Source organism: Ascaphus truei, chromosome 10 (genome assembly GCF_040206685.1).
Source record: "Ascaphus truei isolate aAscTru1 chromosome 10, aAscTru1.hap1, whole genome shotgun sequence".
Lineage (NCBI taxonomy): Eukaryota > Metazoa > Chordata > Amphibia > Anura > Ascaphidae > Ascaphus > Ascaphus truei.
Window position 1 is genome coordinate 63,176,448 of NC_134492.1, and position 25,104 is coordinate 63,201,551.

The window sequence follows — 25,104 nt, forward strand, 5'->3', positions numbered from 1 at the left end:
GGTCTGATTAGCCAGGTGGAGACTGGGTAATTGTCTTTAGCTGCAATTAACAAGCTTCCTGCTGGATTCCTCAGACTACTACAGGCTTATATTGAAGCCTTATTTAGACAGGGGTTAAGTCCCTGTTACACATACAGTACATACATACATAGGATTGTGTGCATGTGTGCGCAGAACATGCAGGGCACACATTACACACCGAGCTGTATGTTCCTGATCCACAAAGACTCCTTGGTTTCCTTTAGGATCTTCTCGAAGTAGACTCCAGCGAAGCCGCTGCAGAAGGAGGCGATTATGATGGCCATGCGCCCCACAAAGACAGCGTCAACGGACACCTCTTTGGAAGAAGGTTTGGGGGAATCCGTGGGCAACTGTAGAGAGAAACCAGAGACAACATGTCAGTGCGAGAAAGGCGAGACGCCGCGTTACAGAGAGAGAGAGAGAGAGACGCAATGTTACCACACACTGCAGAGAGAGAGAGAGGCGAGATGCAGCATTACCGTGCACTGCAGAGAGAGCGGCGCAGCGTTACTTTGCGCGTGTGTGACCAGACGCACAGCCTGTTCTTTCTTCAAGCCGCCCAGCCAGAGCACACGGAGAAATGGTGACACCCAAAGGGTTACCAGAACGTTCACCCCCAACATGAACCGGAGCACCGCACACATGCGATTCACCTGAATCAGCGCCACACCGCCCATCAGGATCACCAAGGAGAGCCACTGGTAGCGGTTCAGCTTCCTCTGGAGCATGGACACGGAGAACAGGGCCGTGGTGATGATCCTCAGCTGATACGTGACCTGCAAAACAAAAAAAGGGGGTGGGGGGGTCAAGGACAATAAAACCTCCATTTCAATTGTAGGTCGTGACGCAGTAAAATGGGCCCAAAACTCGAGCGTTCAGATCCAGGGCCGGCTCTCATCAACGACCAATACCAGGACCGACCCAGAAATATTTCTGTTTAATTAGGAGCTAAACGCGCATGGGGTGAGCACATCCACGTAGGACGCACATCAGTTTGGAAATCTCACTGTAAAGATTACTGCTCATCCCGTCAGTGTTTTATCGTATTATTATTATTGTGTCGCTTACTCCCAGGACACATATGGAGAGCGTGCAACACGTCTCGCGGTGTTGTCCCTAGTGAGATCATTCGGAAACCTCAGAAGTCTCTTCTTCAGAGGTAGCTGGTCAAATTATTTAGGGGCTGCAGCAAGCACTTTTATATAACACAGCACATGGGACACGAGTGTCTGAACATCCTCGGGGTGGAATTGTGGGTTACGTTGGCACGTAGATTGTAACCTCTCCAGGACAGGGCCTCCCTTTGTCTCGTCATTTACCTGTGGTGTTTATTCCCACGGTTTGTACTTTATAGTACATTTTGTATAGTCATCTTGTACACGGTGTGTGTGTGTACGTGTCACCCACAGATGTACTTGGCGCTTTACAGTACTGAGGCCATACAGTACAGGGAATTGTAATACAATAAGTACGACAAATAAGATCAGACAATAGGGAAAGAAATCCCTGCCCTGGAGAGCTTACAATCTAAGTGGTATGTTGGGAGAGTTACAGAGACAGCAGGTGAGGGAATAAGTGCCGTAGATGGCAGCGATTGATCACAATGGTTGGTAAAAGCGAATGTGGGTCAGTAGCCATAAGCCCAGGCTATTGGGATGCTTAATTTAAGAGGAGAGTATTAAGGTTTGACTTGGTGGTGGGGAGAGAAGGTGTATACTCGGCTTATACTGAGAGAGAGGAAGTGCCAAAGGTAAGGGATAGTGAGGGAAAAGATTTAATGCGAGAGAGCAGTAAAGGTGAAAGGGCTGGAGAGGAGACAGTTATGGGTAGAGCGCAGGAGACGAGCAGGGACAGAGCGAGAGATCAGCGCAGATATGTGGGGAGGAGCAGATGAGGGGAGAGCCTTAAAGGTAAGGAGGAGAACTTTGTGGGCAGATCTGTCCCCTCCTGCCTGGGAGCCTCTCTGTACCTGATAAGTTACCGCATCAAGGTTCGACAGCGCTACGTACAGCAGATTATTTTGCAGCGTGTAAATCCCGGAGGGAATTGCGAGCTTCAGGGTCTCCATCGGCTTGTTGATTATTTCGTCGTGTAACACCTGGCTAAAGGCGCGGCAGCTACAACCTGCGAGACAAAAATGGTCTCAGAGACATCAGACACCCGTGGGGTAAGAGAGAGAAATCTCACACAGCCGAGGCAGGTTACTGATCTATCGAGACTGAGTGAGGAACAAGGAACTACCTAAACGACTTCATTGTTAAAAAATGTCATTAAAAGATTGGTCCTGTTTGCCATATAATTTACAGAGATTTGTATTGTTCAAGAGTGCGTATGCTAGACGCCAAAGATTCCTCCACTTACTTTGGTCCTTGTACACCAGCAGGACGCACACCACGATCTTCAGCGCCTCCGCCGCCACCACGGCTGTGGACGACAGATACCGCGGCCCCTCCTCCTTCAGCGTCCGGGAGTAGCGCATGGTCAGCACGAAGGTGGTGGTCTGGAACACCAGGATGCCCAGAGAGATATACTTGAGGTGGGATGCTATGCTGACCTCGGGCTCCCTCTGCAGGTGGGAAACACAGGGGGAAGAGGAGGAGAGAATTAGCGCTGACCTCCGAAAAAATGCGTATACAGGTACCCCCAAAAGACAAAAACAGCGGTGATGAATGTTTCCATATAACGTTAAAGCACAGAAAACAAAAATGGAGGGCACAAGATAGTGCTCTCACAAAGAATTCACTTGGTTGCACACCACCTGAATTAAAACATAACCTTTAATACAAATATGAAGGGCTCACATATATCACTGTATTAATTGTATAAACAGTAATTACAAAGTGTGTAACGTGGAGCGGCCGGGCCGAGAAGCTTCTAAATTGTGACTGGTTGAAAATATACCAGAATTAGAAGAAACTAGCAGAATAGATGGCAGTAAAATAATTCCATCATATTTAGAGATATAAGTGGCAGAAGCAACCTACATTGATGCTAATTAGGTCACAAAAACCCCATAATATTGAGATAATAATGTGATCACACATTTTAATCAATTTATAATAGGGTATAGCCACTAAAAAGGAAAGATATCCAGATGCAGCGGCCGTTATTCGAACATAATTACGTCATCAAACACTGCTATGGGTCTGTTGTAATTCTGTCCGGCGGGTGTAAGTACTATTTGAAATGTTTAGAGGTTTTTTTGAGATGGGTTCGGCTCAGCTCTCCACTCACTATACTATATACTATATTAGATTGTTAAATACTAAGGGGCCTATGCTAGAAGCCTTCATTAAACGTCTCGCTGGGCCTGATACGCTGCCAGTTTTGTCAGTGTAGTTATCACGGTATCAGAAAGACTCGGAAGACCTGCGATAGCTAAATGACCAAAACTGGCAAATAGCAGCGATGTGATCACCGCCTCTCCCAAAAGGTCTCTCCCGCGGATCTGCAGCGATGTGATCACTGCCTCTCCCAAAAGGTCTCTCCCGCGGATCTGCAGCGATGTGATCACCGCCTCTCTCAAAAGGTCTCTCCCGCGGATCTGCAGCGATGTGATCACCGCCTCTCCCAAAAGGTCTCTCCCGCAGATGTACTGCACTATCAGTCCCCTATCTTCCCCCCTACCCAACTCTACCCTACCTACTGATATCAGCTATACTGCAGTGACAAGAAACCACCAGGAAGCTGCAGACAAATAGAGACACAATTGTCTACGACACACTCCCTCATCCTGTGCACCTGTATCTTTCGAGGAACCTGGCTTTTCCTTTTTGGAGGTTGAGTGGTCAAGACTTTTTTTTTCATTTTATTTATTTTTTCCATGTATTATTTTTGCCATTTGTATTTCACATTTGTACATTTCCATTGATTTCTTATGTGTGATATTGTGCATGTTGCACTGTGGCATTTATTTGTTACTCCAGGCACTGGAGTAACTCCAGGCACTGGTCCACTAGTTTCACCAACTATAAGTCTGCACTTTTTCCACCACTAGGTGGTGCTGTAGCATCATTTAGGTAAGCGCCAGTCAGTCTAGTATCTGTATTTCCCTCTGAGCCTCAGGCCTGCTGGGACATGGTGCAGGGAGCGGCGCTGGGCAGCGCTGACGTCATGCTCACCCAGGAGATTTTTCTTGTCCCTGCATGAGTGTCAGCGAGCGCGCTTGTGTGCAGGATGGGAGCCGGGCATGGAGGCGGGACTAGGGCACCACGTCACGCCGCCGACGTCACGGACTGCCATTGGTTTCTGGCAGTCACGTGACCGGTCCTGCGCTTGCATGAGCGGCAAAATGTAAACTTGCCTGTCTCCTGCATTTCCACACGCCTCCACACGCCTGCGGAAGCGCCGTCTAAAGCCGCGCTGATAGGGATGTTTCTCCTCAGCGCGGCTCAGCGCGGCTCAGCGCGGCTCAGCACGGTCTTTTTGACCATGTCCGAGGCCTTAGGCCGCGCTTATAGTGACAGCGGCATCGCCCGAAAACAAATGCTTGCCGCTGCCGCCGCGTGCGCTTATAGTAAGCGCGACGGCGACAATGCGACGGAGCGACATCGCCGTCCCGAAAACTGGTAGCCGGCAAAATTTGATTTTTCAAGGGCTGTCGCCTCATGTGACGGCCCTTGAACCAATCAAATGGCCAGAAACCCGCGCCGCCGCCGCACAGCAAAATATAACTTTCGTTGGTGGCGACGTCGCCGTCGACGGCACTTTACACTTGACCTTACAAGGGAGATTATTTGTGCAGTCTAATATACCATTATGAGCAGGACTAGCTATTTCCATATAGTCGGTGCCATATGAGATACAGTATCTAGCGGAACACTACTAGATAAATATGTACATCAGTGCTAGCTGCCATATATCTCCTAAGCGGTCTATTCTCCCAATAGCTACCCTGCTATAGTACATTAATGATCACTATTGGGTCTAACACTAGAGTGGATCACTCCGCTGTGGCGGGTATCTAAATATCTTTAACCCCTCAATAGGCACTATTACCGCATCTACTGTACCACGTAATCCTAAGTGACTCTGCTCAAGCAAAATGCTTACTGATATGGACAAGTGGAGACATCTAGGACTATCTAAGTACATATGTTGTACTTTGGATACTCTCAGCAGCTCCTTATAGAGCTAATTAGCATCTATCCTATGACTAGGGGTCTTTGTATATTGAATCAGTGCACACACTAGCCGCTTTCGTATCTAGCAAGTGACTGTGTGTTCACCTCAAGACCACCGGAGCACTTCACGTTGCTCTACCCTCCAACCAGGGCTGCTAATACTATATATAAACATCTGACCTTGTTTTGAGCACATGCTCTTTGGGGTCATTAACCCTTTATTACACAATATAGCAGCCATACCTGGTTTGATTTATTGCACTGAATATTGATTTGATCCGGATTTGCACATAAGACAGACCTGGGTGTTTCAGTCATTACTATCTGACACAAGAAGGTGTATTTTACCCTATCTGATGGGATTAATTTCACATCCTTAGAAGTACTGGTATTGTCCTGGAACAAGAATCATATTTCTGTTTGACCCCCTCTTGCAGCTTCTGCTCCACCGTTCCTAATTTCAGCTGCATGTATATTCGCTTTGAAAACACAGTGCCTGTGTCATAGACACAATGTTGCAATCCCTGCCTCTGTACATTTAGTCAGTGGGTTGCTATAGTAACCTCTGAGATCCTTCTCAGAATGGGCTATTCTGTCCCCACCCCTGTCTTTGCTGACAGTTAGTTAGTCCCATCTCACTTCTAGTGTGACCCTTGCTCCTCACTTCCTTTTCCACCCAGAACACAGTGAGAACATCACCTGCCTGTTAACTACCCCGGCAAGGCCTTTCTGTTTTTACTGTAGTCTAACCTCATACAAGCGTTCAGGCAGAGAAGCTCTCTCTACTCACACTACACCTACAAGCACCCCTTTGTTTTCTACTTCTGCAATAAAGTTAAGAAAGACAATAAGGACTTGTTATGCTTTGGAAGAGGGAAGACGTGAGTTAAGCTAACTGGGTATTCATACCCTATACATGACCCTGGGTCCAGAATAGGTATATCACGAGGCTCTTCAATACTATGTGAGTGGTCTCTGGCAGATGTGATGATTGCTTATCTGGAGTAATATCACACTGACCACCGCTTAGGTGCGACTCTTCCCTCCACACTTACGTTTGGGGGAATTATTCATATACCAATTTATGTTATTTGTTTGTTGTGTCAGTCAGTCCAATTTTATTATCTTGTAAACCATTAAAAAATATTTTTAAATCAAACAATCGTTACATAATTAGGAGTGCTCACATAGGGGCCTTTTCTCCTCCTTCCTTGTTTTACAAGGTCCAGTTCATATCCTACTTAGCCCCAGCACCCAGTTTCTCTTAAGTGACTGTTGCAGTAGTGACTTCCTACTCCCCTTTCCCTTTGAACATATATTTTATTATTATACCCCACATAAAATAACTTATGATGGGTATAAAAAGTAAAAGTGACACAAATCCTCCCCCGTGCAGCAAATACCGCCTGGTATTTAATCTTTTTATTTGCTGTTCGGTGAAAAGTTTGTGTCACTTTTTTACCCACCATAACCTACAGTCATGTGAAAAAGAAAGTACACCCTCAGTGAATTCCATGGTTTTACATACTGTATCAGGACATAATAACTATCATCTGTTCCTTAGCAGGTCTTAAAATTAGGTAAATACAACCTCAGATGAACCCATAACATATTACACCGCGTCATGATTTATTTAACAAAATAAAAGCCAAAATGGAGAAGCCATGTGTGAAAAACTAAGTACAGTACACCTTATGATTCAATGGCTTGTAGAACCACTTTTAACAGCAATAACTAAGAGGGTGTACTTTATTTTTCACATGACTGTATATAAGGTGCGGTTGAAACCTATCCCAGCTTCATGTTGCAAAACCAGTATAACCAGCCTCACACTGATGGGACCCTAAAGGTAGAAAGTGCTGTCTGTGAGTAGGTTACTGCACTTTAACTCAGGCTGTGCTGAAAAGCTGTGTAATGCGGCAGAAGGGGCTCCATGCTCTAGTGTACATGAAGTAGAAGGTGACACTGTGCGCTCATTTGCATGTTATTACCCAGAATCCCTGCCTGCAGGGAAAGCAGTGTGTGTCTGAGACATGTGAATGTTCTCACAAGTGGTGGTTATTATTTGTTATTTTCTAGACTAGATGTGCGTGCTGCGTGGATTTGCACGGGGGCGGAGAGCAGCCTTTGCACGTGTGAGAGCGCTTTGGTGAATACAGTGACAATTTTCTGTGCAGTTTTGCAACGTTCTCGCAGTTGAATTAATAGGACTATCAGTTTTTCAACTTCTAAAGCCAGTCCCATGTGGCTAAAATAAAAATATTATAATATAAATATTTTTTAGAAAAACATTTCAAAATTTAGCCTGGAACATTTTGGAAACAGTGTAACCTGGAATATGTGGAGGGCAGGTTTTTATGTTTTCTTTACTGCCCATATCTCAGCCTCATCCTGGCCCCTTGCCTAACTGGTCCTCGGACCGCGTGGGAGTGTGCGTGCATGGATTTAGTCCTGCAACAAACTGCTGCATTAAAACATTGAGATAAAAATGGAGTCAGGGAAACGGCGAATACAGGGGGAATATTAAATCCGTTTGCGATCAGCAGCGTATGGCAGAGCGATAGGACAGGCAGGGAAGGGGTTAACTGGTATACAACTGTGGCGTTTAGGTTACTGGTTTTGTAAATAAATCAAACGGGATATTGAGGATCTGTGCCTGTTCTTCTTTTAATAGAAATCTCCGGTTTAAACGATTTACCCAACGAATCCCCTTCTTTTTTTTGTTATCCTTTATTACAGACAGGGAAATAATTTTATATGACTTTGTAGCCGGTCTAACTGGTTATAACCGTGGAGTTGAGTGAAGGCCTTTGTTTTACGTGGCGGTTAGGACAATTAGAAGGCGTTTGCTTCTTGTTGGTGATTTTTTCTGGGTTTCACCTTCAGTTGTCAGGTTTTCTGAGGAGATGAAATGTCCGTGTAATGAGATATAGTTACAGTGAGAAGGAGCGGCTCAGGGAGGGAAGACACTGATTTTGAGTAACAATGTCACAGAATTGCAGCGGGGGAACCGGCTCCAATTCCCGGTCTCATCTCCTTGTGACCTTGTACAAGTCACTTTATCTCCCTGTGCCTCAGGTATTAAAACCAGAGATTGTAACCTATACGGGGCAGGGACTGCGTCTGTAACAATCCTACAGTACGTGCTGCGTACCACGCGCTGTGCTCTCATTGTGCCCATTGGCAGAAAAGCCCGATATGAAATTATTCTAGTTATTAATCATTCGTAGAGCCCTGGACCCCGCACCTAGAAGGTTTAATGCTAAACGACATAGTAACAATGTCTGCCCCTCGCAGACGCCCTTACCCGAACACCCTCTATTTTGTTACCACTTAGATCGTAAGCTCTTCGGGCCGGGACTCCTTTTCCTAATGTGCCTTTTATGCCAGAAAAGCTTCCTTTATGTGTTATATTATTATTCTCTCCCCTGTGTTACTGCTGGGAAGCGCTATATAAATAAAGCTATACATACATTCCTGTAGTAAATCACAGGGCCCCCCAAACTGCGGAGGAGTGTATCTGCTCAGCCCCCCATAATATGACCTATACTAAAAGGGAGCTCCTTTAAATCCCATTACCAACCTGATGTTTACTTTGCAGTTTTAATTCTTATTTCCTTGTGTCAGACAGGTCTGCGAACCTGCCCTTCCCCATTATCTCTTAGCATACAGTGCTTCCACTACAGCCAGGGATTCTGGGTAAGGACATGCAAATGAGCGCACATTGTGTAACTCTTTACTACTTAGGCCGCACTTATAGTGCCGGCGACGCGACGTCACCCGAAAACAAATGCATTGTCGCCGCCGCCGCGTGCGCTTATAGTAAGCGCGACGGGACAACGCGATTTTTGGTAGACGTAATTATTTGATTTTTTCAGGGGCTGTCGCTTTATGTGACAGCCCTTGAACCAATCAGGAGCCTGGTCGCCCGCGCCTCCGCCGCAAAGCGAAATACAACTTTCGCTTGCGGCGACGGGTGACGTCACGCGTCGCGTTGTCGTCATTATAGGTGCGGCCTTAGCCTCCGAGCTAAAATGGATAAGAAGCAAAGAGTGACACTGTGAGGGCTCATTTGCATGACATTACCCAGAATCCCTGGCTGCAGTGAAAGCTCTGTATGCTAGGAGATAATGGGGAAGGGCAGGGTTGCAGACTTGTCCGAGATGGGTGTTTGCTCACGAGTGGTATTTGTGTCCGTACACTGCACGGTGGGGGGTCTTTGTCACTTTTGTTACCCTAAAAATAAGTGTAAAAAAGGCGATCGGAAGGGAAACCCGTATTTGCTGCTTAATGTGTGATATTTCAGAGACGGGAGTGCTGGATCACAGAGGTCACGCTCAGTAGCTGGTGGCTGGGAATGACTACTTTACAGAAATGGCGGTGGGTTCACGGAAACGCCTCCCAGTGGGGGTGGTAAAGGCTAACACAGGGAATTAAAAAAAATAAAAAGCCAACCGAGTATTGCTGCTTTAAAGTTACGAAAAAGGAGGAAAAATCTGATGAGCAACTCCGTACTAATAGACCCAGGGTGTTTAATAAGCAGCAGTGATAGGCTGGAGGGTGCAGGCTGGGAATTGAGTGACTGAACCAAAAACAAAAATGGATGGCACAAGATAGTGCTCACAAACAATTCACTTCTTGCGCGCCACCTGAATTAAAACATAACCTTTAATACAAATGTAGCCCTGTCCCCCTAGGGTAAGGAGTCTACGGGTGCTGGCTTTACCTGTTGGCTCGCAGAGATCCCGAACCTCTGCCACGGGGAGCCCGGGGTGATACAACAATACAACTTGGTACCGCGCCTCCACCTGGGAGGGATCCCAACGCAGTGGGAGGAGCCCCTCACAGGAACCACCACACTGATACACACACAGTATGTGATAAGAAGAACCTTTTACTGCAGAACATATAATAACCAGTGATAGCCGGATAATAACCCTACTGGTTACAGCTACCACTTCACCTCGCAGGGCCTTACCCCACCGCCGTGTAACCCACACCGTGTCCACCATACCAGAGGGGCCCTCGGGCACCCAACCAACCTGGTGTCCACAAGGATAACAGCCCAACCCTTGTATGTGGTCAGCGCTGCCACTATGGTGTGTGTATACTGTTGTGCACTTTAGATATAGGTACCTGCCGGGTGCTCCAGCACCCGGGCGCACCGAGTAGAAACGTGGAGGATCCGCCGATCCAGCGATGTCCTCCGCAATGAGGGGGATTTTAATTATCCAGACATAGACTGGGGCAATGAGATTAGCGTTACAACAAAAGGATATTGAAGGGAACCGTCTGTCCACTCAAGGGTACTCCCACAGCTGTCTCAGCTAGATAAACAGTATATGCGGAGCAGGAAAAGACCGTTTGGAGATGTGGGGTAAGGGCCCGCTTCCCATGTGGGGCCTGCGGCCGCAATCACAGCAGCCCACGGATAGAGCTTACGCAGCTCACGATAGTCCGTCCCGTCTGTATCTCCCGATCATGTGGTACCTGAAGGGGTGTATGACGCACTTCCTGCGTGACCACGATTCAGAATAAACAAGAATGAAGATGATCGATGTCAGTGCTGCTCCTTTGATGACAGACTCACCAGGTAGGTAAAATAAAATCAATTTATTAAATCTACATAAAACAGATACTAGAACACAACAAAAAAGACCTCCTCCCACACGTTTCGGGCGAGTTTGCCCTTTTTCAAGGAGTATGACAAAACATGAAGGGAGGGTGTTATTTATAACTCCCTTCTAATGGTTGACTAATGTGTTGCACCTAATTGATTGACATTTATGCAAATTTCAACACACAGGACTCCTATCAAAATCACATTAAATACATCATAGAAAAGAAAAATTGAATGTATATATCATACTAGATTTCTTATAGTATCTTGATCTATACCAACACAATATTATACAGAATCACATAAAATGTATCGAATAACCACAATTAGCTGAAAATAAACAAAAACAATTTTGATAATCATTTGTTATATACAAAAGACACAGCAACATTTAAGGCCATTGTATAATATATACGACCCCATTAACCACTTAATGACTGCAGGTTAGGGGGGGGGGGAACAGTAATAACCATAATAATCTGTAGGGATCACAGAAATACCTTCAGGTCCCATTCTGTATTGAGACCCTTGGGTATTAATGTATCAATGGGTGAAGATCCAGAACGCTTCACGTTGGTAAAGAGTCCTGGATCTATCTCCACTGCGTTTATTAGCTTTAACATGCTCTAAAACAATACATTTGAAATTTTTGAGACTACCAGATTGACATTCCTTAAAGTGATTAGACACACATGGTCTCACAGCTGCACAGCACTTCTTGGAATCTTATGCGAGACTTGCTCCAGCACAGATCACTTTTTTGTTGGATGCCATTAGATTCCTCCTTACACATAATTACTTTATGTTTGATGGGGGTTTTTATCTCCAAACACGTGGGACGGCCATGGGGTCATCGTTTGCGCCTTCCTATGCCAACCTCTTTATGGGGTGGTGGGAACATACCCACGTGTTTGGAGATATGAACCCCTATCGACATCACATTATCACATATCACCGTTATATAGATGATCTTATTTTAGTTTGGTCTGGCACTGTTTCACAATTGCATGATTTTTTCACTTATCTTAACACCAACACTCTGAAATTATCATTTACACATCAATATCACCATCACCGTATACATTTCTTGGACTTGTGTCTTTATGTGGGTATGGATAATTATGTTTATACTAATATCTACCGCAAACCCAATTCAAGGAACACATTGCTACATGCTTCGAGCTCTCATAGCCTCAGTCTAATTAAGGGGTTACCATATGGACAGTTCCTTCGTTTACGGAGGAACTGTTCGACTATGGAACATTTTGATAAAGCTTCTTATGAGCTTATTATGAGGTTTGTCGACAGAGGCTATGACTTACGATCGGTCAAATGGGCCTATACTACAGCCAGGAATAGATCAAGAGAGAGATCAAGATCAAGAGAGGATCTTATTAATGTTGATCTTTCACATTTTAAACATGTGAAACAGGATTATTCTACATCTAATGACAGTAAGAAATGTGAATCTCCATTTTTTATTACCAAATACAGCCGTCAGGCTAACAATATTAAGTCCATTATTAGGAAGCATTGGATTATCCTAAAAACTGATGTACTTCTATAGGATATGGTCTCTATGGACCCTAAATTTGTTTTTCAAAAAGCTTATACATTGGGTAGCTTGGTATCACCTAGCATGATTTCAGATAATAATGAGCATCAAAATACGTTATTTCAAGACCTAAAAGGATGTTGTAGATGCGGGAAATGTAAAATATGTCAATATGTTCAAAAAAGTATTAACTTTTACTAATACAGAACTTACTAAAGAAAAGAAAATTCTGTCATTTGTGACATGCAATACAGACCATGTCGTTTACATGATTACTTGCGGATGCAATAAACGATATGTGGGTCTAACTACCCGCTAATTTAAAATAAGAATGTTAGAACATATTAGACATATAAAAAGTTTAGATATTACACATCCCGTGTCTAATCACTTTAAGGAATGTCAATCTGGTTGTCTCAAAAATTTCAAATGTATTGTTTTAGAGCATGTTAAAGCTCATAAACGCAGTGGAGATAGATCCAGGACTCTTTACCAACGTGAAGCGTTCTGGATCTTCACCATTGACACATTAATACCCAAGGGTCTCAATACAGAATGGGACCTGAAGGTATTTCTGTGATCCCTACAGATTATTATGGTTATTACTGTTTTCCCCCCTCCTCTCTCCTTCCCCCCCCCTCTCCCACCTTTCCCCCCCCCCCCCCCCCTCTCCCACCTTTCCCCCCTCCCCCCCTCTTTTATCATTCTGGTTGTGTTATGTTATCATATTATGTAATAAACAACCAATAATGATATATAGGTATATAATTTAATTAACCTGCAGTCATTAAGTGGTTAATGGGGTCATATATATTATACAATGGCCTTAAATGTTGCTGTGTCTTTTGTATATAACAAATGATTTTCAAAATTGTTTTTGTTTATTTTCAGCTAATTGTGGTTATTCGATACATTTTATGTGATTCTGTATAATATTGTGTTGGTATAGATCAAGATACTATAAGAAATCTAGTATGATCTATACATTCAATTTTTCTTTTCTATGATGTATTTAATGTGATTTTGATAGGAGTCCTGTGTGTTGAAATTTGCATAAATGTCAATCAATTAGGTGCAACACATTAGTCAACCATTAGAATGGAGTTATAAATAACACCCTCCCTTCATGTTTTGTCATACTCCTTGAGAAAGGGCGAACTCGCCCGAAACGCGTGGGAGGAGGTCTTTTTTGTTGTGTTCTCCTATCTGTTTTATGTAGATTTAATAAATTGATTTTATTTTACCTACCTGGTGAGTCTGTCATCAAAAGAGCAGCGCTGACATCGATCATCTTCATTCTTACTACAAAAGGAAACAGGATTTTGGGGGTGCTTAAAGACAATTATATGACCCAAATTATTGAGGAATCAACCAGGAGAGGGACAGTACTGTATTTGGTCATATCAAACAATGTAGAAGTAATAGCAAATATTCAAGTCCTGGAACATTTGGGTAACAGTGATCATAACATGGTCTTATTTGAAATAAATTATCAAAAAACAGATTACTTGGGTTCAACAAAGACCTTAAACTTTAGAAAGGCAGATTTTAATAAACTGAGGTCTAATCCAGCGGTGCGCAAACTGGGGGGCGCAAGATTATGTAGGGGGTGCAGGCTGCGTGCGGGGAAACCGGGCAGAGCTGTGCACGGGCGGCCAGAAGCTCCGTGCTGCTGCTTGTATGCTCTGTCTTGCAGAGGGGGCGGGGCCTTGCAAAGGGGCCTTCCCTGCACACAGACAAGCCCTCCTCCTCCTGTCTGTTACCCGCCCGTTTTCAGCAGCACATGGGGGGAACTGAGCAGGCTTAGTTACTCCCCCCCCCTCTCCACCCATATATATGTGTGTGTGAGTGTGTGTTTGTGTGTGTCCCAAAAGGATAGCACTCTGGTATACCATTGGCAATATCAAAAACACATTTTATTAATTAGATGTCACAAAACAGAATAAAAGATAGCACAGAAAATTTAAAAACATGGCATTGATCCCCTGGCGTAGACCAAAGCAGTATGCTGGCTAACATGCCTGTGATAACAAAGAAACACTGTATGAAGCCAGATGGATAGATATGTAGCCATGCTGTAAAATGGTCTGCAGTTGTCTCTCCTGCTGGCAGTAAACCTGGTAAGTTACAGGGGTGCCAGCAGTAATCATGGAGGTTTGCCCTCACATCCTGGTGAGGTGTCCTATGTATGGATGGGAGTGGCTACATACTCTGAGTCCACAGTTAGTGACATCAGAGATGTGCCTGTTTCCTGAGGTATATAAGGCACAGCACTGCCCAAAGTTAGTGCGTTGGAGGAAGGAATAAGTCTGTGTTGAGACTTGTGAATGGAGGGCCCACTAGTGCAGTAACTAGTGGCCCGTTTCTACATCAAGTAGCATCAAGCCTGACAAGGCCACACTATGTCCAGGGATCTGGCACAAGGGTGATCTCCCTGCGGGGAGAGGGGATCCCACTCCATTGGGAGGGCGTACCTTTTCAAGGGACAGTACGGCAAGATGTGCGGCTGAGCTAACCGCTGCAAGGGGCAGTCTGCCCATACTATCGTCAATAAAGATGCCCTGTTCAAAGACAACCCCACTGTGTGAGTGTGAAGTTACTCTCCAGTGGAAGTCACCACCAAGAAGGAGTTCCTCAACAGAACCATCTCCCTGCGGAAGCATAGATCCTGATGAGGTGGAGTCGCTGCACGTGATATAGGTAGGACTCGCACACACTACCTCAGCTGCCTGTCTGGGTTGACAATCCCCGAACACCATCATGTGGGAGACTCAGGAGTCCTGTTGCCAACAGGTGCACCACCAGACACGACCAAGTAATGGGGGCTGGATAGACCACAGGGGCCAATATGAGATTGGGTGGGTCAGACAAGAGGGAATATCCGTTACAGATACAAACTACCCCAAGCTAAAATACAAATCCCAGAAGAAAAGTACAGCTTCTCAAGGAAAACAGCAAACAGTGCTACTGTGTAGCAGATAGAAAGTATCTGAGGGTTAATTACCCTTACAAACAAGAGGTGTGGGAAACCAGGAACTAAAACCTCACAAAAAATCTCCTCATGAAGTATCATGGAAATGATAAAATACTGGTGGTAATGCCAAGACAAGCTCACATAACAGTGCAGAAAGCCAGTCCTATTAGAGAGATGGATGGCGAGTAATGTTGATCCAGATTCACTAAACACACAGTCCTGAAGTATATATAGATGCTCAGCACTATCCTGCATACTGTATATATATGAAGATCACAGAACATGCATAAGGCAGCAGCTTATATTGGTATAATTACGTATCCCAAGAAGGGGAGAAACCAGGGGATCCTGCCTACAGCAACCACTCCTACGCGTTTCGGCTGGATGCCTTCAACTGGGAGGGTTCTCTCAATATATATATATATACTGTATAGAGGGAGACTGCTGTGTGTGTGTGTGTGTGTGTGTGATTGAGTGTGTGTTGTGTTTGTGTGTGTTGGTTGTGATTGAGTGTGTGTTGTGTGTGTTGTGATTGAGTGTGCGTGTGCTGTGTGTGGGTGTTGTGATTGAGTGTTGGTTGTGATTGAGTGTGTGTTGTGTGTGTGTGCTGTGCCTGTTGGTTGTCTGTCTGTGTGGGTGTTGTGATTGAGTGTTGTGTGTGTGTTTATTTGTGATTGTGAGTGTTGGTTGTGTGTGTGTGCTGTGTCGGTTGTGATTGGGTGTGTGTTGTCTGTGTTTGTGTGTTGTGATTGAGAGTGTGTGCTGTGTGTGGGTGTTGTGATTGAGTGGGTGTTGTGCGTGTGTGTGTGTTGTGCCTGTTGGTTGTCTGTCTGTGTGTGTGTGGTGATTGAGTGTGTGTGTTGGTTGTGATTGAGTGTTGGTTGTGTGTGTTGTGATTGTGTGTCTGTGTGTGGGTGTTGTGATTGAATGCAGCAAGGCACAAACTGAGGGGGTGGGGGGCGTGCCCCCGGCGCGAGATTTTTTAGGCGGGACGCGTGCGTTAAAACCTGGGTGCACAGGTGAAAAAGATGTGCGCGGGCGGCCAAGAAGATGTGCGCACGCGGCTGAACAGAATAGTGCAGGTGGGGCCACGTGATTCGGGGGTACGGGGGAGGAGCACGCCCCAGCGCTGTGATGTCAAACGCCCCTCCTTCCGGTGTCTGCCCTGCAATAGCGCTGTGTTCTTGCTCTCCTCCGCTGGCAACCTGCTTCGCTGCGATCCTCTACAAGTGAAAGGGTCGGCTGCCCCTATATCACTCACACTACGAATGTACAGAAATAATGGGAGAAAAAAAAAGTGTAAACACTTCCCCGCTCGCGCTTGCAAAATTATGCAGGACACCCTGTGCTGATGCTTGGAGAGTTGGTGATGTCACCGCTCTCAGCGGCAGCGTGGGCGCAGACTAATTTTGCAAGAGCGAGCTGTTGAAGTATGTAAGTATTTAGGCTGCACTTATAGTCCCGGCGATGCGACGTCGCCTGAAAACAAATGCATTGTCGCCGCCGCGTGCGCTTATAGTAAGCATGATGTGGCGACGCGTTTTTTTGAAGCCGGCAATATTTGATTTTTCAGGGGCTGTCGCCTCATGTGACAGCCCCTGAACCAATCAATGGCCTGGTCGCCCGCGCGCTGCCGCAAAGCGAAATACAACTTTTGCTAGCGTCGCCGGTGACGTCGCCGTTGCGGGCACTATATGCGCGGCCTTAGACATTTGTATTTACATTGTATACCGTTTAATAAAGGTTTTTTTTCATGTGATTTTGATTACATCAGGCAGGGGGGGCCTGAGAAATTTTATGGATAAAAAGGGGGGCTCGGCATAAAAAGTTTGCTCACCCCTGGTAATCTACAAGTAATACACTGGGATGATGTTTTTGCAGGGAAAAATGTAGAAGATAAATGGACAGTCTTTAAAACATTGTTAGAAAAGCACACTTATCAGTGTATACCCTTGGGTAATAAGTATAAAATAAGTAAAAACCAATGTGGCTAAATAAACAGGTAGGGGAGGAAATGAACAAGAAGAGGAAGGCGTTTAGATTCTTTAAGTCAGAAGGGACAGAGACATCGTATCAGAATTATAAGGAATGTAACAAAAATTGCAAAAGGGCACAATCAAATTAGCAAAAATGGATAATGAAAAAAGGATTGCAATAGAAAGTAAGGTCAACCCTAAAAGTTCTTTAAGTACCTTAATAACAAAAAAATGAGGAAAAGAAAATATAGGACCCTTTCAGTGTGAGATGGGTAGGCAGATTATTGGAGATAAGGAAAAAGCAGATGTATTAAACACATTATTTGCCTGTGTGTTTACCAGGGAAGAATCAAGTTCAATAGTAGCGCTACAAGAGGAAGCCACAACCTCCATATTAATGAATAATTGGTTAACTGAGGAAGAAGTTCATAAGCGACTTGAAAAAATTAAAGTAAATAAGGCACCTGGCCCCGATGGCATACATCCAAGAGTTCTCAAGGAGTTAAGCTCAGTAATAGCCAAACCATTATATTTAATATTCAAGGACTCCATTTCCACAGGCTCCTGGCACTTACTGCACATGCACGAACCTTGCACAAGATGGCGGTGCCCTGCAGAGGGAGCCGCCGGCGAGCCCGCCGCCACCTGCACCTTCCACTACATCCCTCGTGGGGAGCCATGGGGACCTGGCTACACAAATATGAAGGGCTCACATATATCACTGTATTAATTGTATAAACAGTAATTACAAAGTGTGTAACGTGGAGCGGCCGGGGCCGAGAAGCTTCTAAATTGTGACTGGTTGAAAATATACCAGAATTAGAAGAAACTAGCAGAATAGATGGCAGTAAAATAATTCCATCTTTTTTAGAGATATAAGTGGCCAAGCAACCTACATTGATGCTAATTAGGTCACAAACCCCTCCCATAATGTGATCACACATTTTAGTCAAGGTATAATAGGGTATCGCCACTAAAGAGGAATGATATCATTGAGAGTTCAGAGGATAAGGTGAACACCTATACAGGCAGTCCTCGGTTATCCGACACAATGCGTTACTCAAAATGGCGTTGTAAAGCGAAACGTTGTAAAGCGAAACATGTTTTCCCATAGGAACACTGTTTAAATTAAAGGTTCCGTTCCTGAAGACATTTTTAACACTAAAATACACCAAATATATTACGCAGACAATAAGATACGCAGCACACACATAAATTATATAGTGCCTATACTGTATTATATATATAATATAACATAATAAAATATATACTGTAGTATAATATAATATTATATAGTATAATATAATATTATATATATGCTCTTACGACACTTTGCAATGTTGTTTATGTGTATGTGTGTATATATATATATACACACATACACATAAACAACGTTGCAAAGCGTCCTAAAACGAGGACTGCCTGTAATAGAAAACAGGTGAACCCTCTATCAAGTATATATGCTAATGCAAAAATCAGCCATCAGCACCAATAGTATGGAAAATGCAACACTATACTGCTAACTAATATATATATATATATATATATATATATATATATATATATATATATATATATATATATATATATATATATACACGCACGTCCCTGAGGAAGGTCACGCTTGTGTGATCGAAACGTTGGAGGTGGTGCCATGTTACTCTGAATACAGCTTCATTGGAACTACTGGACTGTGTGCTATCTCGTTTTTTCCGGACTCCAATCTGGTAAAATCTACTTTTTATATATATACACATATATATATACACATATACACATATACACACATATACAGTGTTCGACAATCCTATACATTTACACGCCCGGGGCGAGAGGATTTAACCTCCGGGCGAGTAAATATTGGCCCAAGCAGCACACATGTTTCTTTTTTAAAATTTTCCCTGGTCGCGCTGGCTGAAAAAAAAAAAAAAACTCCCCCTACTTGCCAGCTGATTGGCGCGCGCTCCCAGACTTTGTGGGTGAGCGGCCAGGCTCTATATGAGCCCGCCCGCAACGAGCGGCCATTTTTTCTGCCAGGAGATCTGTTGGAGAGTAAGTACTCTCCAATCCTCCATCCTGCGGCCCCTCTGCTCCGTCCCTGCAAGCCAAGGTGTTCCCCTCCTTCTCCCCCCGGCTTCCCTCGCCACTTCCCCCGATACCCGCGGGGCGGGTGATGGTAGTGGGGATGTTCCCCCCCTTCTCTCCCCGGCTTCCCGCACTGCTTCCCCCGATCCCCGTGCGGGGCGGGTGATGGTAATGGGGGTGTTCCCCGCTTACCCTGGCATCCCGCGCCACTTCCCGTGATACCCGATCCACGCGCGGGGCGGGTGATGGTAGTGGGGGTGTTCCCCGCTTACCCCGGCTTCCCGCGCCACTTCCCATGATACCCGATCCACGTGCGGGGCGGGTGATGGTAGTGGGGGTGTTCCCCGCTTACCCCGGCTTCCCACGCCACTTCCCATGATACCCGATCCACGCGCGGGGCGGGTGATGGTAGTGGGGGTTTTCCCCGCTTACCCCGGCTTCCTGCGCCACTTCCCGTGATACCCGATCCCCGCGCGGGGCGGGTGATGGTAGTGGGGGTGTTCCCCGCTTACCCCGGCTTCCCGCGCCACTTCCCGCGATACCCGATCCCCGCGCTGGGCGGGTGATGGTAGTGGGGGTGTTCCCCGCTTACCCCGGCTTCACGCGCCACTTCCCGCGATACCTGATACCTGCGCGGGGCGGGTGATGGTAGTGGGGGTGTTCCCGGCTTCCCGCGCCACTTCCCGCGATACCCGATCCCCACGCGGGGCGGGAGATGGTAGCAGGGGTGTTCCCCCCTTACCTCCTTGGTCTCCGCGTCCCCACGGTCCCGTGGCTGTCGTCGCGGGGGGGGGGCGAGCGGGGCAGTGGTGGTGTTGCTCGGTCGCGCGGCCTTTCCTCTTCTTCCCCCTGTCGTGTGTGTATGGGAGTGTGTGTGTGTGTGTGTGTGTGTGTATGGGAGTGTGTGTGTGTGTGTATGGGAGTGTGTGTGTGTATGGGTGTGTGTGTGTGCATGCATGGGAGAGGAGTGTGTGTGTGTATTGTGTGCATGCATGGGAGAGGTGTGTGTGTGCATGTGCATTCATGGGAGAGGAGTGTGTGTGTGTGTGTGTGTGCATGAATGGGAGAGGAGTGTGTGTGTGTGTGCATGCATGGGAGAGGAGTGTGTGTGTGTGCATGCATGGGAGAGTGTGTGTGTGTATGCATGGGAGAGTAGTGTGTGTGTGTGTGTGTGTGTGTGTGTGTGTGTGTGCGTGCGTGCGTGTGTGTGTGTGTGCATGCATGCATGGGAGAGTGTGTGTGTCTGCATGCATGGGAGAGAGAGAGAGAGTGTGTGTGTGTGTGTATGTGTGCATGGGCGTGTGTGTGTGCGTGCGTGCATGGGTGTGTGTGTGTGTGTGATATACCAGAAGTGTCACATCACCCCAACCCCCCCCAATCACCCCGTCACCCAATCACCCCATCACCGGTCACCCAATCACCCCATCACCCAATCACCCCGTCACCCAATCACCCCGTCACCCAATCACCCCGTCACCCCACCATCCAATCACCCCGTCACCCCACCACCCAATCACCCCATCACCCCATCACCCAATCACCCCATCACCCAATCACCCCGTCACCCCACCACCCAATCACCCCACCACCCAATCACCCCGTCACCCCACCACCTAATCCCCCCGTCACCCCACCACCCAATCACCTCATCACCCCACCACCCAATCACCCCATCACCCCACCACCCAATCACCCCATCTCTTGCCCCCTGTCTCTCTCTCGCCCCCTGTCTCTCTCTCGCCCCCCCTCTCTCTCTCGCCCACCCTCTCTCTCGCCCACCCTCTCTCTCGCCCACCCTCTCTCTCGCCCACCCTCTCTCTCGCCCACCCTCTCTCTCTCTCTCGCCCACCCTCTCTCTCTCTCTCGCCCACCCTCTCTGTCTCTCGCCCACCCTCTCTCTCTCCCCCCCCTCCTCTCTCTCTCTCTCTCTCTCTCTCTCTCTCTCACCCCCTCCTCTCTCTCTCTCTCACCCCCTCTCTCTCTCTCTCTCTCACCCCCCTCTCTCACCCCCTTCTCTCTCTCTCTCTCTCTCTCTCTCTCTCACCATCCCTCTCTCTCTCTCTCTCACTACCCCCTCTCTCTCTCACCCCCCCCTCTCTCTCTCTCACCCCCCTCTCTCTCTCACCCCTTATCTCTCTCACCCCCCTCTCTCTCTCTCTCTCTCTCTCTCTATCTCACCCCCTCTCTCTCTCTCTCTCTCTCTCTCTCTCTCTCTCTCTCTCTCTCTCTCTCACCCCCTCTCTCTCTCACCCTCTCTCTGTGTCTGTCTTAAACTCTGTTTCTGGATCTCTAATTTACCCTATATATCTTAACTGCCCTATACTACACAGAAATAAGCTATACTGCTTTCTTCCAGATCTGACTCAAGCTTCACATGGAAGACATCGGAACCCCCACTAACCCAGAAGACAGGTAGGGAACACCTCCCCTCCAATGTATAACATTGCGGGAATGAGGGTATCTGGATATTGAGGGACTGCGGATCAGGTAAGATCCCAGGCGGGATTGCTGCTTTAGATATTGTGACGCGGAGGCGTCCTGACACTGGTTAAGGGGTTCAGGAAACTAGTCATTCACACCTGGCTTTTATTTCTAGATCGACATTTACACTCACACACACACACGTAACAAGGACTAATTGTAGTATAATGTAATACAATAAATCATTTATGTCAAAAACGAATGTTGTTCTGACTAGGAATTTATTAAATTTATTTTATTTATATATTTTATTTTAAAGCGGGGTTGGAGGCAGGACTAGGGTTGGGGGCGGGACTAGGGGCGGGGTTGGGGGCGGGACTATGTGGCGAGTAGATTTTTTGGTTGGGCGAGTAGATTTTTGGGTGATTTGTCGAACACTGTATATATATATATATATATATATATATATATATAAAAATATATATATATATATATATATATATATGATTCAGATGACAATTGGAATGATGAACTAGCTTGATAAATAATAGCTCAGTTCACAATGGCTACCCCAGTTCCCTATAACAATCAAAAATACAATCTAATGGCCCCTACCTCTTTATCTTAGCAATTAATAACCGCTATAGTAATTAAGGGGTTAACCCACCCTCCCCCGCTACCCACCCGGGAGGCCTAACCACCCACCCAAGGGCCACTATACCCTCTATCCATTGATTGGCACAGTGGTACATCATACCCATATAATATGGGCATGATAAGCCACTATACCTGTCAATGATTAACCTATAAAAAAAATCATCAAGCCGAAAAATACACAACAATTAAAGAAATACACAAGCACCTATAAACCACAACAATAAAAGAACTATAAAGCCTCAACTACACATCAATAAAATTATTCTAACACCAAAACCACAAAAGAATAAAAATTATCACATGGTATCACAAGGTAATGAAGGGGTTAACTCCACCCGCAAACCCCCCCACCCGCAAGGTCTAAACACCCACCAAGGGCCAAATAACACCTTTGCCCACCCCCACTACCCACAATAAACATGGCACCCGTAGCAAAACCCCTTCATTGCCTTAATGGTTAGTCATTAAGTTAATAAAGTTGCCTGTAAATGCATTTTTATTGCATTGGATTGATGCCGGGGGTCTCCTGTGCTGGTATTAATGAGTATCAGTTCCGGAGACCCCCGGCATCAATCCGATGCAGGAAAAAGGCATTTTTTTGTTAGTCCCTCTCTCGCCGCTTTCTCTGCAGCTTCTCACCAACTTTTTCTGGCAAGAGGAATTTGGGAGGAAATCGCCATTCTAGAGCCTCGATTAACCTCGATAACCTAATCGAGGCTACTAGAATTGCACAAATCTCAAAACCTGCTGATAAGGGGCGTATCGCGGCACACATGGCGATGTGTTTTATAAGAGAGCCAAAAATGGTGATTAATGCTTTCGCTGCCCACTTATCAAGACTTTCTGAATCGCTGTAGACATTTTTGGCCATTAACAGCTAAAAAGCCTTGATAAGTGAGTTATGAAGGCCACTAGCAGAGGCCCCTGAGAGTTATAGGGAACTGGGGTAGCCATTGTGAACTGAGCTGTTATTTATCAAGCTAGTTCATGATTCCAATTGTCATCTGAATCTCATTATATATATATATATATATATATATATATATATATATATATATATATATATATATATTATAACAGTCTAAAAGCTGTGTTTAAAACAGCATGCATTGGCTTGAGGAGTTGCTTGTGTAATACGAGCTTGAGACAAAAGGTGGCACTGAGTGCTCATTTGCATGTCATTTCCCAGAATCCCTTGCTGCAGTGGAAGCGCTGAATGCTGGACGATAATGGGGAAAGACAGGGTTGCAGACCTGTCTAAGACATGCAAATGAGCATACAGTAATATTTACAGTTGCTATATATATATATAGCAACTGTAAATATTACTGTATGCTCATTTGCATGTCTTAGACAGGTCTGCAACCCTGTCTTTCCCCATTATATATTACTAATATGTATATGTATATGTGTATATATATGCGTGTGTGTGCGTGTGTGCGTGTGTGTGTGTGTGTATATATATATATATATGTGAAAAAAGAAGAAAAAAACAGGCGCACACCTAGTGCATTAACGTAATAAAATATGTATTAAAAGGAACATTAAATCAAACAAATGCCCACTCACAAGAGTACTGCAAATATAAGCATTTATGAGATTGGCTCTCATAAGCCAGCAACGCGGTCCTCTCGGTTCGTCTCGAGGTAGCAGCGTCCTCCCGTGACCCTCCTTCGTGTACCCGGAAGTGGAATCCCTCCTACTGGGTGCTCAGTAAAAAGTGTCCCTCCGGGAACCAGTGATTGGAAATTCTCTTTGCCAGTAGCAGGATCGTAGGAGAGTCAGGAACTCACGTATCTCTTCCAGCAGCAGCAGTGTTCATAGGCAAATGACGGCCGCAATCAGACCACGCCCTACGCGTTTCATCATCGATGATGACTTCATCAGGGGTTACCCACTAGACAACCTTTTACCATATTTATAGAGAGGCATTTCATCAATTAATTAATTATTTAAGCACATAATAATGATACAATTCATGTGTTTCTATGAGGACCCAGCTGAGTTTACTAGAGATCGAGGTGGAAAAGGGACAAAATAGGAGATTCGAATATATTTGAGAACAATGTCTAACATACATTAACAATAATCAATTATATTGACCTCAATTTCAATAAAAAGGAATAAAGAAAAATAACGAAAAATGGAATATAGAAAAATATAAAGAAAAATATATGAAGAAAAAATATAAAATAATATAAATATATATTATAAAGAAGGAAGGGGAGTGAAATATTTGTTAAACTTTCACCAAAAGATATATATATATATATATATATATATATATATATATATATATATATATATATATATATATATATATATATATATATATATATATACATATTAAGACTATATTGCTGCAACCTATATTCAGTTGCACTACATTTAGATAATCAATTTAACAATTAACCTCTTTCATATAAGAATATATACATTTTCAGGATCTGGAGAGAAATATAATAAGGTTCCATTTAGACAGTTATAGTAAAAATACAGTAAAAATATTTTTAGACAACCAATATTATTAGCCTTAACCACTGTAACTAAACCACATCTGTCCACAAATAGATCAAGAATAAGCAAGAATATAATATATGTGTATATTATATATATATATATATATATATATATATATATATATATATATATATATATATGTATGTAGAGGT

At 45.0% G+C, this 25,104-nt stretch overlaps 1 protein-coding gene across 4 annotated transcripts in view; it reads right to left on the minus strand.

The window, feature by feature from the left end:
• LOC142504011 (UDP-N-acetylglucosamine transporter-like) overlaps nucleotides 1-25,104 on the minus strand; it is a 60,342-nt gene that overhangs the window by 14,511 nt on the left and 20,727 nt on the right. For all 4 annotated transcript variants that reach the window (XM_075617093.1, XM_075617094.1, XM_075617092.1 and 1 more), the window contains exons 2-5: nucleotides 2,383-2,587; nucleotides 1,991-2,145; nucleotides 675-797; nucleotides 200-371 (exon numbers count right to left, since the gene is read on the minus strand). In XM_075617093.1, the coding sequence (XP_075473208.1) occupies nucleotides 200-371; nucleotides 675-797; nucleotides 1,991-2,145; nucleotides 2,383-2,587 (655 nt within the window). The remainder of the gene's footprint in view (nucleotides 1-199; nucleotides 372-674; nucleotides 798-1,990; nucleotides 2,146-2,382; nucleotides 2,588-25,104) is intronic.